The 20,697-nt window shown below is 37.3% G+C and overlaps 1 protein-coding gene across 3 annotated transcripts in view; it reads right to left on the bottom strand.

The window, feature by feature from the left end:
* Positions 1–1,443: 1,443 nt before the first annotated feature.
* The window catches only part of LOC121860754 (transmembrane protein 181-like), a 28,400-nt gene continuing 9,146 nt past the window's right edge, over positions 1,444–20,697 (bottom strand). For all 3 annotated transcript variants that reach the window (XM_042358100.1, XM_042358099.1, XM_042358101.1), the window contains 6 exons: positions 19,123–19,222; positions 17,320–17,447; positions 14,793–14,942; positions 14,537–14,639; positions 8,062–8,286; positions 1,444–5,968 (listed from right to left, as the gene is read on the bottom strand). In XM_042358100.1, coding sequence (XP_042214034.1) covers positions 5,835–5,968; positions 8,062–8,286; positions 14,537–14,639; positions 14,793–14,942; positions 17,320–17,447; positions 19,123–19,222 — 840 coding nt within the window. In that variant the 3' untranslated portion in view covers positions 1,444–5,834. The remainder of the gene's footprint in view (positions 5,969–8,061; positions 8,287–14,536; positions 14,640–14,792; positions 14,943–17,319; positions 17,448–19,122; positions 19,223–20,697) is intronic.

Raw genomic sequence — 20,697 nt, 5'->3', positions numbered from 1 at the left:
GATGAGATCCATTTGACAGTAAACCTCTGGAGATGTGTGGTGGACGAAATGTTCTGGGAAGATTGTAGGTACATTGTTTTGCTTCACTACTTTACATATGATACAGACACAAACACACAACAACATGTCTTGTCATCACACATAATAAACAACCAACTTAAATACATTCTTTTGTACATCTTTGGCAATTAATAAAAAAAAAACTTTGATGGCACGGACAGCTTCCTGAAGTAATCCTCCCAATCATGACATTAATCAAGCAAAGTTTTCATACATGTAAGCGATTTGAAGGCTGACTGGTTTAACAGAAGTTTTGATATTATAGTTGTGTACACTCTCCATGTATAATAATAATAATAATAATAATAATAATAATAATAATAATAATAATAATAATAATACAGTATAATAATAATAATAAAAAGGAATGGGAACACATTATCACATCTTTAATTAAATTCTCTGAAGATAATTCTAGTTGTAAATTATAAACTATTTTCTTATGTAATGTCATTAAAAAATTTCTGAAGCCACATACGGTAACTAACATGAAGATTTGAATTATTAATGTGAGATCTATTTTCCGACAAAGCAAAGCTCTGCTGCTAATCTCTGTCAAACCACCAACACACACAACCATGTTGTATTAAAAACCTCTCACATTTCTTAATAAATGTTACATCAAACATAATGACAATTACATCCATTTCCTTAAAGAGCTAAACACACAACTGTACTGTAGGTTATTCAATGTTAGGACTAAATATAATTTTTAAACAGAATGCTCTCTAAATCTTTGAGAGTTTGGACAACTTATACAAACACACAAAAGAACTAATGGGACAGTAGAATACCACTAGTTCACTCATAGAAAGATGACATCCTGGCTTAGTTCCTTTCAACTAATGATCCCCCCCCCAAATAATAATGTATTAAAAATTCAAAAGCCACAAGAGTAAGTAAATGAAGTTTCTGAGCAGATGCCTCTGCCAGGTCTTGAAATCAGCAGATGTGTAAAATCCTAGTTAAAAGACCTGTCGGCTCTGTCTTTTTATGCAAGCAGCAGCACTGGGCTAACACTTGAAGGTATGAGTCTACACTTCAGTTAAGGCTTACAGTAAATTTTCACAGAACTTCATATAGTACCTATAGTCCCATGTACTGTACTGGGAGTCAGCTGTGTACCACAACTGTATTGGTCCTCCATATGAGTCTACAGACCTCCCTCTCTCTCTCTCTCCCCCACCTCCTACAAAACCATGTATGTACCTTCCTTTCCAAGTGACACACAAACATGTTGTTCATGAGGCTTACAACAATTCCCACTTGAGTGAAAAGACACTGGCTTTATACACGGTAATTATGATTTACTCTACACAGAACGGTACATGAATTATTCTTTTTCTATTTATGGCCAATTCCAGTCTCATTGTGGTTAAAGTGGACTCTTGGAGTCAATAGTATACAGCACTAAATATTGTATTCATGGTGTAAAGTTTTTATGTACATGATAATTTGGGTTTTACACATGTGTGTGACATGTTGGTACAGTACCTGTCATATTGGGTTTGTGGTCCCAGGGTCTAGGAGCCTATGTTATAACCTGATCATAACTTCAACAAGTTGTTAACATTGCCACCATGTTGGTTCCAAGAAATGTGAACTTGTGGATTCTACTGTATAAAAATCTGTGAAAAAATAAGAGATGACAGGTTGTACCTGCTAGTAAGTATCTTTAAAATATATTTATATGAGTACATTAACAATGTATGAGACATTGTGTTACCAAAGTCGATATAAAAATGCAATGTATGATACACAACTACGGTATACTACTATGATGTCTCTTTAGCCTTATGAAAAGCTAAAATTATGCTTTATCTGAGGATTGATAGAAGACCATTCCAGATGGTCTGTTACAATGCACTGTTGGGAAGCAGGTAGTTCAAGCGGCAAGATCCGTGCTCCACAAATGCCACAGAGAAAGGTGGATGAAGTATCATGATCCTCAAATGTCACAGGTTCTAGTGGTTAACAGAGTGATCTGAGATCTTCACATGCCACAGAGACAAAATGTTAAAGAAATAAGATCCAAGGGGCACAGTAATGAATATGAATAAGAGTTTTCTTGATGGCGTCTTTATATTAACATCTATGTACATGAGAAATTATACTTCCCACAGCACAACATTTCCCAGGGAGAGCTTTCAAACTTTCTACTACCTGCCTTCACTTTCAAAATATCACATACTGTACAAAGGATTAAAGCTGCTAACAATACCCATTATTTAACCTGTTGAGCAATACAGTTGTATATCCTAGGTAACTGTGCCACAACAGATATAGACATTTATAGATGACACAAATTCTAAACTGCTTGTCATCCAATGGATGGTTCTCCCACTAGAATAGGCTGGGATGTCAAGTAGCCATAACAATGGTGAATACAGTACTGTACTGTAAATATGAAAATGTGTTGTACTTACAACCATACAACAGTCATATTTTGCATATGTAAAAATGTCTATTGAAGATAACAATCACTTCCTCCTTTTTCACTTTTTGAAGAGAGATAAAAAAATATATATTATGGTATGAGCCAATTCATCCATCTGGGTGTCTGCCTGCTTGTCTTAAGTGTCCCATAACTTACTCTTGTCGATATCTGTTATGACAGATTCTGATGAAATGTCAACTCAATACAGTATAAATCATCATTACATAATGTATAGAACACTAAATGTAAGTCAATGTTAAAGGTCAAAGTTGAAGGTTAAAAGTAAAATGTCTGGAATATTAGCAAGTGGTGCATAACTACTGAACTAAACAGCCACATTATTACTTAAAGTCTCATGTCCTATTACTTTCTACAATTTTCGTGCATTACTCTCCCTGACCATTTGTTACCTGGATCCAACCTAGGCATGTGGGAGCCAAGGAAAAATAAGAGACAGAATACACAGACAGTAACAAGAGAGCTGTCCCTATGGCCTGTTTTACATTATAATGTGGATATAAAAAGAACATGTACAATGTACATAGCACATCATGACCCTCACGCAGAATATGTATACAGTAGAACCTTGGAAATCGGAGAATCGGCTACAGTATTTGGGAGTCTCAGAAAATTGGAGGATTTGAAACAATAATAAAAAATAGCATAACTGAACACTGACAGACCACAGGCAACACATTACTCTGATCATTCCACTGGCTGTCCTCTTCATATAAAAAATTGTTTTCTGGGTCTGTTGATGGCAGAACTTTGTGAACTCATACAATGTAAACCAACTACAAGTATTAAGCACCTAAGATTAATAGCAAGAACTCAAAGTACTGTATACAGTGTATTTAAAATACAGTGTAATAGCACAATTGAGTTGTTGAGTTTATATAAACTGCTATTTCACTCTTGCTTTTATATAGAAACACCACACATACCTATGACTAGAACCCTGGGCACAGATCACTCTGTAGTTGCCTGATCGCCCTGAACTAATGTCAGCATTTGTAAACAAAACAATCGGCTTCTCGCTTCTCCCCAGAGTGAGTTAACTCAATTGCTCTAAACTTAATGGATTTGTCTATTGTTGAATGACATTAATCTATATACATTAACTAAGGGAATCCATATTTAATTCCCTAGGGAATTTGTATATTCTGTACATTATTTACACACCAGTAAAGTAAACTACTCAACAAAGTGATTATTATCAATTACTGTTTTAACAAATAAACCAGTACAACAGTACTGAATATATACTTAACGAACTTTCACAATTTATTTGCAAAAATATAGTGGAGTAAGCCAACCTCTGGCAATGACTTTTCTTTGTTTGCTATCATATACGGTATTACAACAAAAAATCCAAAGGCAATAAGAATTTAAAGTTCCCTTTAATACAGAAAGGCATAAACAATTAAAGAACCAAGGGAGTTACACAATAAAAGAAAACCTAATATGGGAACACTGAGTTACTCTTTATGAACTGTGACCCGTTTTTTCTTTGTAATAACAAATACGGCTTGTAATTCTAGTAGATAAATTCTGCCTACCGGTAATAGATTTGCATCACTAAACTGTACACCAATTTACCTCAGAAACCTCATCACAGAGACACTTCTTGGTTTCAAATTACGGGAGGACACAGGGAAGTACAGTACCAGTAACTTTGTTCAGAAAACTGAAGAATATATAAATTTAGTCTTCCCAGTTCTAATAGTACCAGAGTTCCAAGGTAATACAGTACATAACCAGAGATATCCCCTGGGGCATTGAGCCTTAAAAAATGGGTCTTTCATATTTTCTGTCATTGTAAGAAGGAACTGAAAGGGTAGAAGAGAAAGATTAAGGACCTTGTCACATATAAACAGAATCCCTCACAAATATCCTTAAGTGCAACTGCTCCCCTAACTTAGCTGTCAACAGAAAAAGATAGATACAAGACTTTACCTGTCAGGGAGTAGGTAGTCAAGTAAGTAAGTATAAGAACCTGCCTAATCTATTCACAGATTTGCCATCACTCATTCAGGTAAAATATTAAGAAGATCTATTTTCAAGCCTAATCAAGCAAATACCTTCACAATCAAAGATTTCCTTGGGACATTCAGACACAGGAGAATCATTTGCAGACTTTCCTATTTATGATCTCACTGGTGCCAGGGTGTACACCATGTAAGTACTGACAGTTACTGAATGATTTCCTGTACTTTATTTCCCAAATTTAACAACCATTAAAACTTCATTAGTAGCTATAGCATACATATAAATGAATTATAAATCTATTTCAGTGGGAAGCCACAAATTGCTGTAAAGGAGCTTACTTTTCTCGTGAAGTATTATATTTAATATTTTTACAACAATATTAATATCATTTACTTAACAAATAGAGACATATCATCATGACACACACAACTATCGGCATAGACATTAACACAAATGAACAAGTTCACCTGCATAAAAAGTATAAAATAAGACACATGACAATCACCTGATGAGTAAAAAATAATCATTTAGATCTAAAATGAGATACTGTATCTTATTTACCAAAATCATCAGGCTAAGCATCAAAAGACTGGACACAGTAATACACAGATACTCTTAAGGTCTAATAGAAACCCAAACAGATTGGGTATAATATTGCACACATACATACGTTTCAGTCATGTAAAGACCTGGCAGAGAATTGGGCACAGAAGAGCACATATACTGTATTCAGTTCTTCGTCGTGTAAAATCCTCCGGTATCATAAGACCGAACACAGTGGTGTCAACCTTTACCATGGCTGATCAGTGATCATCATTGTGACACACTTTGCAACAGAGCAAACACTAAAACTCTGCCATTCATGAAATCTCAATACTGTATTGTAAGGGAAAATTTGATTACTGTATTTTGAAAGATTTAACAATATTTTATGTACAAGAAAATACTTAGCAAAAAAAATAAAAGGCCAGGGTAACCATGAAACCAATCAAAAGGTCAATTTACCCACAACTAGAGTTTGAAATTCACAAAACAAACACAGTATGTAAATTCAAATAAGAAATCTGTTAAATCTTTATTGATTACCAGTCTGTTCCATTAAAATACTTTGCTTTTTAGTATTTTTTAGTTTTTCATTAAAATATTTAAACTTTTCCATAAATAAACAGCTATATCCAACATATATGTAGCTATATGGCTGAGAAATATTCCCCAAACTATCCATCTCTTGCTGGATGTTTTATGACCTGATGCAATATTGTACTGTACAGTACTGTGTGCCTCCTGCTCCTCACTCGCTCACTCTCTTATATCAAATGAGGACAATTTACACTACCTTCAACTTTCCTTAATCACTTTCATCGTTGTCATTACTGCCTCTATTTAAGGGCCTCCTGGTGTCATCATCTGAACCGTATATCACATCCTCGTCTGAGTCATTCACCATACTAAATGCTGGATTATCCTTTATTATGTGCGTTTCTGAAATAGTAGGGATTATCATCAATAAATACTGTACGTATATTATGAATGCCTAGTGTCTTCCAAGTAATTAGTCAGAAGTCATTTTGAAAAAGAAGACAATAAATTAAAGACTGATGCTGAAATCCCATTTTTAAATCAAGTTTAGATTGGATATTTCATGCATACTGTACTACAGTACTACCAACTACACAATAAAAATAATCACCACAAATCATCTTGTGATTCATATACCAAAAGCTAACCCTTGAGGAGATGCAGTCACCAGTACAATAATGTACTAGATCTGTGGTGTAATGGTCAGCATGCTCGCCTCGCAAGCAAATGGTCCCAGGTTCGATGCCTGCAGATTGTATTCTGGGGTAATGGTTGGCCAGTGTAATTGGCATGTTGTCCAGTCTTATTGGTCTTCCCTTGACACTGGGTCATACAGGTTGTTAATTTAGGGTGTGGTTGTTGTGTTGGCAACACCTTCTACATCTAAACAAATTCAGGTGGCCCTATAACTGGCCAGCCTCCAGCATGAAGGGTAACATTATCAAATATTGTGGTCCAAAAATTCCTATCTACAGGTATTTGGTTGAAAAAAAAGAATAAAATAAATGGTAATTCAAGATTTAACTGTATTACTGTAACACAATCAATTACACTTTTGATATCAAACTTAGGTCTAAGATTCAATGTGAGTACCATCAGTCTCTGCAAATCTCACATCTGTCTGCTGCATTGTGGAACACATTATCAAGCATCACAGAGGTTATTTTAGCATGTCACAATAATATGGTTCTATAGATTTTGTACGTCTGTACATTAATCATTCCTTATAAAGGAATTCCTTTTCGTGGAACAAATTTATGTTGGTATTTGCTTTTCCATCAGCAGAGCCTTCTGCTAGATCAAGGGTTCTCAAACTTTTTCTCACCAGGTACCCCCTGAGTTATCAGACCATTGACCCATACCCCCATTACTGAGATACTGAATATAGAATGGTATTACATTAACCCTCCTGTGTACCCCTGGGTATTCGCAAACCCCAGCTTGAAAACCCCTGCGCTAACGCATCATTGTTTTGGCATGATCAATCTTTTTCCTGCCGCACCTCGCCACACATTGTTGTGGTCTCCCAGGTTTACTTTTGTTTCTTCCAGCATTTGTGCATGTATATATCTGTTACCATGCCTAAAGTAAGTGCTAAATCCAGCGAAGAGAAGGGTAAGAGAGTGTCTCTCTCAATTTTAATGAAACAAGAAATTTTTATTAGTTATTTTGCTAATATCCTGCACATACTGTATATGTACAGTATGTACAAAATCAAGAGACATTTCTATCTCTCATTATTTTTAATTGTTCATGCTTAAAGACCTTAGTTGTTGAAGTGCAGTAATAACATAACAATGTTAACCTGTCAAATACCTTCTCTAAGTTTACAAAGTACAGTACATGTATAGCTTTTTCTCCAGCACTGATCATGTCACCCAGTCAAGAAAACTCGTTAACTTTAATAAAAAGTCAGTGTTATTAAAGTTAATATCCAATGTATATTTTCTTCATAAAAATTAATCTCACCTTTGGTATTTTCTTCCTCCTAACTACTTTGTCAACTGATGTTCATACGTGTGAACCTATGTCCTCTACGTTAGCTACCAAACAAACAAACATATTCACGCTACCCATTTCACACAATACTTTATGACTGGCAGTCCTTCAAAAAGATGGCATTATACTTCGTCAAGTAGTCAATCAACTTTTAAACAAACCCCCGTTTGAATCTGAAACACCCAAAGATGTGTGAACTGAAATAATCTCATTTTGATTCAAATTTTGGATTGTTCAGCTGAAAATGATCATAACATTCACTGTGAAAAACATCTTTTGTGCTTCATATAAGACTTACACTGTTAACAAAGATGCATTACTACTGTGTATGAGCTACTGATGTCACTCACACCTTTTATTAGTATTTCTTTCATGAAAATCAAAATGAATTTTGAAAGATCAAAATTTTCAAAGTAGCCCCTGGATTCTAAGTCACCCATGATTATGTTACTGAAAAATTACTTTAAACCTTTACTACAAAAATGTGCCATACTCACCCAGTAAAGCTCTCTCTGATGGAGAATAAACATAAGCCATCGTGTAGAGATAAAGGTTAAGAAGACCATAGAATGCCATGAATTGTGCGGAGGAGTCATAATGCGTGGACAGCTCAGCCACGAAGTTATCCTCGAGAACTCCAACACCAAACTTCAAGATGGTGATGGTGATGGTAACGCACAACACGACGAACATCAGCAGCGTCACAAACTTGAGTCGCAAGTCTACAGGAAGTGAGACAATATACAGTATCAAGGACTGAGAAGTTGTTCGCATATTAAAAGATTATGACACATCTAAAGGCCATAAAAGTGCTTCAGTTATTGTGCCTAACAATCAAATTTAATGGTCAGAGAAAACACAAATTTTCAAATTTCCAACCCAAATAAGACATCACATCAAGCCTGGCTGGCATTATGGGAGAGACTCCAATTCCCCAGCAAGTGATCTGCATTTTGTGAGCTTCAGAAAACACGTGTTGGGAAATATTAAAATTAACCATATTTTCCTAAATGCTCCATTGCCTCCACATAAAATAGGTACAGGTTCGGATTTTTATGATAAAATTTTAATGCAAAAAGTAGAGGGCCAAACTATATTCGCATACTATTTTTGGAGGGTTAAAATTCATGCATTTCTGTGGGTCATTTACGATGAACGATAGCTACCCGGTACATGCTAGCGGTAAGCTAACCTGACCAGTAAGCTCCTTTATGATAGGATTGCCTACCATAGCCATAGATTCATTCTTTATGTTGCTCCATGAAGAACAGAAACTTATTCACTATATATATGTTACTTTAAATCTACAAATACCTGATAAAAAATGAAGACTTACAGATAATTTTTTTTTCATTTACATCTGTTAACATTACTGGAGGTACTGTTGCCAAGTGAGGCTCGTCATTGCAGCCACACCCCTTTAGCCCTCTCACTACCAGGCTGAGCTGTGAGGTGCAATACTTATTTTTCAACTCGTAATTTCAGGTATATACAGGTAGTATACAGTATGTAACTTTCTTCATGCTTTACTACTGTATGCTGAATCCACATATAATCTTACATACAGAATGTGCCTCGAAAAATATAATAAAAACAAATTATCATAAGGTCAAAAGCATAAAACGGAATACCTGTAAACTTCCTTCATGTGTTAAAGTACATGCTGAGCAGGGATCACAGATGTTCTGAGCTGCCTCCTATGTGTAGTGAAACAATTGACAAATTTCTTCGTCCAGCAGCCGAATGGCAAAATATATACAGTACTACGTATACTGTAGTACTTTTTTATTTTATTTATTCCTCGCATGATAAAAATGTACTGGTATATATTATTTTATCTTATTCCTCATAGGAATTGTAACAAAAGAGAATTCAGTCTCAGAGTTGGTAACACTGTTCATAGTGTTAACTGTTGTGGTGGTGGTCACAGCCAATATGTGTTGGTGTGAATCTAGTGTCTTGCTACAAATTATGTCTAGAATCATACCTAGTCCAGGTATTTCTCAAAAGCCAAGGTCAAATTATACTGGAGATACTGAATATGAAAATCTAATTTTTTTTTAAATCGGAGGTCAAACTACAGTATACAGCCACTCCTCGACTTACAACCTACTCGACTTACGACCACCCGAACACACGACCGCCCCAGTTGTACCAAAATTTTTTCAAATTACGTATTTTCGAGTCCTGACGTTAGTGATTGCGCTGTGTACTGACAAAATTTTCGTTTTTAATTCCCTTTAAAATGGCTGGCATGCTTAAAAGTGAGAGTTTTGTGGTGCTGAGAAGAAAAAGAGACACCCATTTTAGATTTTCTATGTACAGTATTATCTTCGCATTTTCAACTTACGACCAATTCGATTTACGACCTGGAATTGGGTCCCTAACCCCGTTGTAAGTCGAGGAGTGGCTGCATATGAGATCGGTTTATACACGAGTATATATGGTACAGTAAATGGCTTGACATCACAGCTGACAAGAGTAGCTAAAGCCAGTGCATTCCTCAACATGTACACAAGTGAAGATGATGATCCTGTTCTACTGATAAATCCTCTATATACTATCATTTTAGTATCCTTGTTGTTAAACACTGTTCATAGAAAGCACTTGTCTGGGAGAAGTTATAGTGTTCTACCACCTTCTGGAAACCTCAAAGGGAAGTGGCACATCCTACCACATCACCAGATACTTTTTCCCCTAAAAATACAACAGTAAGGCACCCAAGGTAACACTTAAACATACAGTAACTTTACTAACCTCACAAAAATTCACTAACATTAATTTTTTTCAAAATTAATTTACCTTTCACTGCAAAATTTAGGCTACAAAAAAATTTACACATACACAGCTCCAAAAATTAGGTACAATGGGAAAGCTCAGGTCACAGCTAGATGGTGAACTGACTACAAACAGTAAGATAGGATTTGATAAGGTCAGTTGGATGGCACACTCTTGGGTACAATTTGTCCATGTCTTCATGTACAGTACTTAGATAAAAATTTCATAATTCCTGAAAGAAAGATAATTCTAAAATTACAATATATATTTCTTGAGATGTACACTCAGTAAAAAAATATCATACAGGTGGGATCCGATGATTTTCCAACTGAATTCCCATTGTCTTGTGAGGGTTGGTAGGCCTGAATGCGAGACATTTCGTACTATATTTGGTAGGCCGAAATTGGCTATTTCATTGAAAATATTGAATTACTTTGTTACAATATGATTGGAGAATGTCAGTACAGGAGCCCCCCCCAAAGTCGCGGGTTATATTCTCAAAATGGCCGCGAATAGCCAAATCCACAAATAACATTTAAGGAGCAGGGGGGGAGGGGGGGGAGGGGGCATTTTTACTTGTGTACAAAGAAATGTATATTCCCTTTATGTGTTTGCCCTTAGGACAATTATTTCTTTTACCTGTATTGTATGTGTGTGTGTGTGTGTGTGTAGACAGACACACACACACACACACATAAATAATAATGGGAAAATACTCTCACAAATAATCAGAAATAAATTTATTAAAAATGTGACAGTCTACCCTCAAGTCCATGCTTTATTAATAAAGTAATAAAGCAACTTTAAAACTACAGTAAGTCCTCTCTTAACGTTGTTTCGGTACTACGTCACTAAACATTAGAGACCAAAAATTCGCTTAACATCCCGGTGACTCAGTACTACGTCGTTTGCGTCATCTCAGACTACATTTTACGGCGCATCGCCCTCTCGGCTCGCCGCGCTACCCTTACTCGCGGAACGTCACAGCGTCCCTAAGCGACGCCAAGCCAGTCTCTATCACGACTTCGCATCATTCGTGTGTGCTTAAGTGCTTTTGCTCTAAAACTGTACCCTAACCATTTGAAATGGCTTCCAAGCGCCCAACAAGTGCTACTGATGCTAGTGTAGTGAAGAAGCAATGTGAGACCATTACCCAGGCCATGAAAATGGATGTACTAACCCAATTTGAAAAGGGGAACGTGCTGTGGACATAGCCGCTGTGCTTGGTCTAACCCCCACAACGGTGCGTACTATCCGGACCAACGCTGACAAGATTAAGGTTAGTGCTGGAAGTGGTACTACTCTCAGTGCAACTAAAACAACTCGTACTAGAAGCACTTTGACAGAAAAGGTGGAAAAGATGCTGGCTATGTGGATGGAGGATCAGAGTCAACGCAATGCACTCTTGAGCCTTATGGTTATCCAGCATATCCTTGTTTGACGACATGAAGGAAACAGAGGGTGAAGGATCGAAGGAAAAGACCTTTACGGCCAGCCGAGGCTGGTTTCAACGATTTAAGTGTGGTTATAACTTCCACAACATAAAGATGACTGGTGAAGCTGCTAGTTCAGATATGGTTGCTGCCGAAACATTCCCGCCTGAATTCAAACAGATTATCCAGGAAGGAGGCTACTCATCGAAGCAAGTCTTCAATGTGGATGAGACTGGTATCTTTTGGAAGAGGATGCCTGAGAGGACCTATATCTCCAAGGAGGAGAAAAGAGCACCAGGTTTTAAAGCAGCAAAAGACCGCTTGACACTGCTGCTTAGCCCGAACGCTACCGGTGACTTCAAGCTGAAGCCAATGTTGATTTCTCTCGCTGCCAACCCACGGGCCCTGAAAGGTTACTCTAAGGATCACCTTCCTGTGATATACAAGGCAAATAAAAAGGCAAGGATAACCAGCGCAATATTTAGCCAGTGGTTAAACGTGTACGCCATCCCTACAATGAAGGAATACTGTGCCAAGGAGAACCTTGACTTCAAAATTCTTCTGATCGTTGACAATGCTCCAGCTCATCCTCCCAATCTCGACGACTTGCATGACAGTGTAAAAGTTGTATTCCTGCCTCCCAACATGACAGCACTGATGCAGCTTACGGACCAAGGCGTCATCGACGTATTCAAGGCATATTATTTACACCGTACCATGGCCCAGCTGCTCAAGGCTACAGACAGAGAAAATAAACATACGACCAGAGAATATTGGCGGGGCTTCAACATTCTTCATGCAATTGGCAAGGCATAGGAAGAGGTTTCAGAAAGTTGTCTGAATGGTGTGTGGTGTAAATTGTGTCTTGAGTGCGACAACAGTTTTACGGGATTCACGGACATAGTCCCAGCAGTTAATAGGGATATCCTCAGCTTGGCTAGACAGGCAGGCTTTGATGAGCTGGAATCAGAGGATATTGAGGAAGTCCTGGCATCCCATACAAAAGAACTCACCAACGAAGATCTGCAACTGTTAACAGAACACAGTCCCGTTGAAGACGACGAAGTGGAACCTCAACGAACGTTAACTTCCAAGAGGATGGCAGAAGCATTCAACATGATCCTGCAAGGAATGCAAATCCTTATGGATGACGACCCAAACAGAAAACGGAGCTCAAAGATTCAACTCAGCATTGATGACGGTCTTGGTTGTTACACTGAGATCTATAAGGAGAAGAATAGTAGCACCAAGCAATCAACACTGGATTAATTTTTTCGTCGTGGGACAGCAGAAGCAGCAGCTTCACAACACCCGGCAGCTGAGGAGGAGCACACAGCAGCTGAGGAGGAGCACACAGCAGCCGAGGAGGAGCACACAGCAGCCGAGGAGGAGCAAACAACAACAGAGGAGGACAAACATAAACGGAGGAGGAGCAAACAGCGGCGGAGGAGACCCAGTCAGAGCAGGAGGAGGAGGAGGCAGCCGCAGAGTCTCAGTGTCTCGCCACCCTCCTCCTTCGCTCCCGCCATCCGCCTCCTCCGCTTCACTACCCACCACACACTCACTCTACCACCTCCGCCCATCGGTGAGTACCAATACAAACTTAGGAGTTGAATATGCATGCACTATTTTCTATAGAAATGGCAATGATTTTCTGTATATGTAATGTATTTCATGGAGCAAAGGGAGGCTTAGGAACGTAACTCCCATATTTTATCTATTTCTTATGGGGAAAATTGATCCGCTTAACGTTGTTTCGTAAAACGTCGCATTTTCAGGAACGTAACCCCGAAGTTAAGCAAGGACTTACTGTACCCACAGAAATCCAGGGTGTCATCCGTGACTAATAGAGGACTGCAAAATAAATATCTGCAAAGTTGGGGGGCCCCTGTATATCTAGATAAGTTAAACTGTATGTTATATTAAATGTTCCACACACCGTGGACTACAGTAACCATGGAAGTGAATGAGTTGCCATGGAGGAATGCATTACATGTTTGGCAGAATTAGTGGATATAGTAAAGGTATAAGATTATTTTGCAACCGACTTTTGAATCTGTATTTGTATTGCTACTTCACTTTGGGTCAATGCCACATTATGTCATTCTTTATTCGTATTGGAAAATATACCAAGCTGTTCCGAAACGTCTGAATAGCTCCACAGTTTCACATGCCGTCAATAATGGAACCCGGCCCACCGACGTAATGCCATACGGTTGATAATTACGGAAAGTCTAGTACAGTACTGTATACTGGGTTTCGTTTCAGAGTGCCGATCATTTGTTTCGAGCACTTGTGGCACAGGGCTACCAATGCAAGGAGTGCCTCAGGGGCCTTTTTGAAACACTACATTTGTAGTGTCAGTTTGTTTCAAACAGGAATTGTAACGGTAGTTTCTTTACCAAGTCTACATAATTCATAAATGTAAAAGAGTGATTCCCAAAGATCCACAATTCTTGAGAGGGACTTGTAAATGATATGAATCCTACAGTACAGTATATCATCACTCTTTGTGGATTGGTTGAGTTGATGTTACTAACTTGATTGGTAAAGACAACCACTACTTAATTTCTTACACATATAATGGTTTAAGCTGTGGGTAGTCTATTTCGGGTTGCAATTATTAGACAAAATGTGGACAGTGTTAGGATGGGTAAATACTGGATAACTTATATTTGCAATGTGGATAACTGAGTCTAATACAGTAGTTGTCCAAGACTGTACAGTACCATATATGACATAAAAATAAGAAGAAACTTACCAAAATATGGCATAGCTCTTAGTTCACTGTAGGCTGTGATGATCAGATATGCCAGATACAGCACATAAAATGACCCAATTATGAAGAAAAATATCTTGAATTTCTGAGAAAAAAAAAGAAAAGAGAAATGGGTAATTTTGTTGTTCAATATAGTCAAATATTGAATGGTTTAATATCAGGAGTACAGTCTTCACCCTCTTGCCCTGCCCTTAAATTCTCATCTCAACTACTGTATAATCTTCCTGAAAAACCTCACCTGAAAGTGATTAGTTTCTATAGCAGCAGAGTACAGAGGATCTTGAAGTTCATTGTATTTCTGTAATCCTGCCATTATAACTGCTGTCAGCCACAACAATCCAACAATACACAGCTTTGGCAAGTAAAAGGACAAAAACGAACGCTCATTCTGAAAGAGGAAAAAAGAGTCACATAATTGAGAAATGGTGAATGAATAGGAAGTTGGTCTGAGAATTGTTGTAAAAATTTATGGAAAATCTTATTATAGGGACTACTGAAGTACAAGAGTGGATACTTTAAGAAAAAGTTTGATGGGACTGAAAAGGTAAAGGTTAAAAATGAAGAAGTACCTTGAATTGGTAAAGGCTTTCCCTAAAATGAAAATTTGGAAATTCTTAAAATGTTCACAGTTGTGGTTAACAAAGTACTGTATCAATTTTAAAGATCAATCTTCCTCATTAATTAGTGGTAATAGTAATCCAACCTTGGGGGTTCTCACATTCACTTCTTGTAACTCAATGAAAGCAACAATAAATGGCCCAAAATCCCTCAAGAGGGAATTCATTGACTGAGATGATAATGCCTTGGGACAAATCCCTGTAGAAAATGCCACTGTGATGAAGAAAGAAAAGACAGACTTGTGGGAAATAAGACAAGTCACTAGAAGTTATCTACAGAAACTGCTACTGTTGAACAACCCAGTGCCTGGTAGCTTGCCTTCAGATCCCCTGAAGGATTTCAATGTACAGGGTACTTAACCAAGAACATAAATGATCATACAATAAGCCATAAAGCACTTTACGATTAGCAGATTTTGAGGCAGAATAAACAATGTGAATTTCTGAAATGCAACTCTCCTGAAATTCCATGACAGGGAATATAAGTTACCTATTACTGGTATTTGCAAGATAACCTGATCCACACATTTGGAGATTGTGTGGCAAAAGTGACAGTTGGTCTCTTTAGATAAAAGGGAACTTGGGTTAATAAACAAAGTAAACACCCTTGTAATACAATTTAAACCTATTGTAAACTAACACCCAGGACTGTGTGGTGGTGGTACACTCCCTGTGTAGGTGACTAAAATCTCTACAAAACATTTATCAGTACCTGTCCATGTGTTACAATATCTAGAACTTCTTGACTGACTTCCTCACATCATCCTTCCCACCGTCACCATTTTATGGCCATTTTCCACCTAATAGCATGGTGTCTTATAGCGCGTTTTTTCTCAGCTGAGAAAAGATGCCCCGCCCCCTCCTCAAGAGTTACAACTGATTGGCTATTGCAAACCTGTCCGATTTCGTTCGGAAGTAATGATGTATTTCTAAATGAGTTTATTCATAATCGTTGGGATGACCGTTCCTGGCGAGGAAGATATTTAGCTAAATTATATAAAGATACTTACATTCATTATTTCAAACAGGAGCACGTAGGAAGTTTATCAGAAATCTCTTAACAAATTCACGTTTTTGGAGGATGCATTTAATATACTGTATACTTATTTTTACCCACAATAAGTCATACTAAGACAAATTACATATCAGTAAAACTACATTATGGAAAATAACATTTTAAAGGATCAGAATCACATTGAAATATTACACGGCCCCTGAAAATTGGTGGATGAGTGCGACAGACTTGGTCACTCCAGTGAACAGCCGTCAGCAGAGGCAGGAAAATATGAAGTTGTTCTCAGTCATATTTCCCACCTCTGCCGACGGTCGTGTAATATTTCAATGTGATTCTGATCTTTTAAAATGTTGTTTTTACATATTGTAGTATTACTGATACGTAATTTGTCTTAGTATGTCTTATTGTGGGTAAAAATAAGTATATATCAAATGCATCCTCCGAAAGCATCAATTTGCTACCAGAGTTTAACAGTTAATTCATGTATAAGATTTCTCATAAACTTCCTACGTGCCCATGTTTGAAATAATAAATGTATGTATCTTTATATAATTTAGATAAATATCTTTCTCATCAGAAACGGTCATCCAAACGATTATTAATAAACTCATTTAGAAATACATCATTACTTCAGGACAAAATCGGACAGGTTTGCAACAGCCACTCAGCTGTAACTCTTGAGGAGGGGGTGGGGCATCTTTTCTCAGCTGGGAAAAAATGCGCTATAGCTACCATATCTTGTAACATACTATGAGGATACACATGAATTTTACATACCTGGTAGTTCCATTGCAATAATTTTTCATTTGATAAATGTGTTGAGCAATCATATTATTGTACTTATATATTGAATCTGGTTCTATAAGTACCATTTTTCCATTTTAGGAATTTATTACCCACTGTGTTTTTGTATATGCAAGTGCTGTAAACACAGGAGAATAAGAACTATTCCCCTATCTAAGGACCTGCTATATACAGTAAACATAAGGAAAACTTACCTATTTGTGAAAATGTAATACACAGTAAACACAAGAATAATTTACCTGTTTGTGGGTTTCTTATACACAGTATAAAAGAGGACAACTGAGCTATTTGTGAGCTTCTTATATGAATTAAAGAAAGGAATAACTCACCTGTCTTAGACCATGGTAAACACAGAGCCAAAAGAGCAGAAGGGCACACAAGAAAGAGGCTTGGAACATTGTGTCCACAAGTGCTGGCACCCATGACTCCATCAGGAAGGTCATTGGAAACACTGGGTCTGGAAACAGTACATTAATTTTTTATGGCAATTCAGTAAAGACATTACAACAAGTTGGGGTATCTAAATCATACCTGTTTTCTTTTCCAAATACAGTACATTTTATTTTTTAATGTACCAAAGATCGGTAAGGAATGGTATGCTTGTTTGGAGAGAAAGCCTTCCTTTCAGTCTGTGATATGAGTGAAAATTTTCATTCTTGACATAAGATTATACAGGTAACATCACTACTTTATCAATTTTGCTAAGATCCATGGATATATGTTATCATTTCATTCACTACAACAAGTATGACCAAAATTACTCCAGCAAGATATATAACCTTTTGTAAACTAAAATTTTCAACACCTTCCTACATAATACAAATTCGTTCATATTCTTTTAACCTTCAAACAGCGACCATCATCAGTGGGAGTTAGCTGCAAGGACGGCAGCCATCATCTATGGAAGTTTTATGTTTCTTGCATTCTATTTTTGTGCATATGGGGGAGCAAGGAATCCTTAGCCACCAGTTAAGGGTTATTGAGTTATAAAAAATGCAGCTTATTAATTAATCTCTTCATTTTTTTTGCCTATTTTAAGGGGAGCGTCCGGCTGAAAATACGATGAAAATTGGAAAATTACGAAAATATTCAGAAAAATTCCTGAGGAAAGCTGTTGTCTATGGCTATATGTTGATGTATTTTTATTGTGTAATTTGTAATATTTATGTAGCTATGCATAATTGCTCTACCCCCCCTTCACTTAGAGGGCCCTTCTGTTTACATAGGAAAAGCTGTAGAAAAGTATTTATAATATAATATTTAGGTGTAAAGTAATACCAATCACTTGGTAAAAATCAGTATCTGGCACCTTTCTCAGCAAGCTAACCACACAGAAGACTGTCATGATCCTCACGAGAGTCAGTGACCCATCAAACATGCGAGAGTGAGGTACGATCGTGAGTTGCTCTCATGCCACCTTCATTGACATGTATCTCAGAACGAGTTTTTCTAACCTTCAAAACCTTAAGGCTCAGCCATTTATGGGTCGATTCTAAATAAAACAAAAACCAAGTAGTCGAATAATATATTGTGCATGGCGTTAGATATAGATTTTCTTTATATTTGACTTGATTTATTATTTACTGATTTATCTTTATAAATATTTGAAGGAAAAATGTTAAGTTAAGAAAAAAAATGCACCCAATACGAAAGGGATAATGAAAAATATCTATTTGTCACGTTCAAGAAGAGTAAATTACCTATATATTCCACATGAATTTCAACGTAATTTAGCAAGAAATTATAGAGAAGTATGATTTTGAAAATTGATAAGAAAATATGGAAAAAAATCAGATATCAGGAATTAGGTAGAACCAACTCAGGGGTAGAGTAACAATGTATCTGGTGTCCCTAATTGCTGACAGGAAATTGCTTTTGATTAATCAATTATTAACGAATTTTGTGCTTCAACCGGATGCTCCTCTTAATCCCTCTTGTGTTTTTGTTGCCTCATTTAATTTGTGGCGTGTTTTTGTTGTCTATATCAATTTGTTGTGTATTTTTGTTGCCTCTTTTTAATTCATAATGTGTTTTTCCCTGTAGTACATCAGGTACAACCCATCTACTTCCCCACCTCATCATCTGAGAGTCACTCATTCAAACTCTTCACTTTTCATGAAGATGTTACTAACCGTTATATAACAAAAGAAGTGGAAGAAGCAGAGACATCCATTTCTGTTCGATGGACCAATCATACACTGCATACTTCCGCAGACTGTGGGCCAACCAGCACTGCCAAAATTAACAAACATTAAAGTTGCTGCAAGAAGTTAAGTGTCATTTTACAAATTCTCATCATATGTACAGTAATGATCTAATTTAAGCGGTGCTTAACCTCTTATAAGCAAATACAAGTAGCCAACATTTAGCATTTCACCTGTTGCTACTATCATTTCTTTCCCTCTTAAAAAGTTGATAGGTCATGCACAATATTTTGAACCCATCCTCTCTCTCTCGCATGCACGCTCGCATGCACGCACGTACACAAACACACACCGAAGGGTAAAGATGTACCTGGCCCATACCAACACCCTCCCCTGAACCCCTCCTCCCCACCAGAATATCAACAAGTTCTCACCAGAAGTTACTATTTCATTTAGGAAAGGAATGGAACCAGTGTTGAATAGTGGTGAACAGTGCTCAAGTCAGTGAAAAGCAACTCAGCAGTAACAGCTGAGTCGTACCCAAGCTAACCTTCACACAGTGAGGTCCCAGGTACCCAGTGATAACTGCTCCTGAGACTCAATAACACCAGCTATGTGTTAATCCAGTGTTTTTCAAACTTTTTTTACTGCGACCCACAGCCAGAACAACAATTTGAATTGCGACCCATTAAACCTCAGTGTAATGATATGAAATGAGTAAATCAAAAACAAACACTGACATGAGAGGTAAAGAAAGAATCAGGAAATGCTCTCCTTGCAGTCGCTTCCTAGACTGTGGAGTGTACATTACAATAACCAAGCCTAAATTATGGTGCATTTATTTTTATTTTCTTATATATTTTCGCGACCCATTTTATTTATTTTTTCTTATTTATTTTCGCGACCCATTTTTATTTTGCGACCCAATTTATTTATTTCGCGACCCACTGAAGGGTCGGGACCCATAGTTTGAAAACCCCTGTGTTAATCCATCCAAGATAGGGAGGCCTGGGACCACACTTAAGTGAGTGAGGTCCTGTGACACCCGACCACATGGTGTCCCCATGATGCTACGACACCACGCAGTGAATGAGTTGCTACAGCATCATGTGAGGTTCCTCATAACACCATCTGTGAGGGAATTACTACACCACATGATGCCCCTCATAACACCATCTGTGAGGGAATTACTACACCACATCAGGCCCCTCATAACACCATCTGTGAGGGAGTTACTAAACTACGTGTCTGCTATTCAACACATCAGCGTACCTGATCTACGTGACCTCCACTGTAAACATTAATCTGTATGATCCTTTACCTTTCTCTAATGAAAGCTTTTGTTAAACCACCAATGTATGTAATAAGTCATTTATGTCCAATATATATTTTCAGCCTTCGGGCTGCAGAATTTTCACAATAAACCGTTAATTATTATTATTATTATTATTATCACCCCCCCCCCTCCACGACCAGGTCGTAAGTGAATTGGTCGCAAGTCGAAAAGGCGAAAGTAATACTTCATAGAAATTATAAAATCGGTGTCTCTTTTTCTTCTCAGCA

The sequence above is a fragment of the Homarus americanus genome, unplaced genomic scaffold (assembly GCF_018991925.1).
Source record: "Homarus americanus isolate GMGI-L3 unplaced genomic scaffold, GMGI_Hamer_2.0 scaffold23617, whole genome shotgun sequence".
Lineage (NCBI taxonomy): Eukaryota > Metazoa > Arthropoda > Malacostraca > Decapoda > Nephropidae > Homarus > Homarus americanus.
This window is presented reverse-complemented; position numbering and strand designations above follow the sequence as displayed.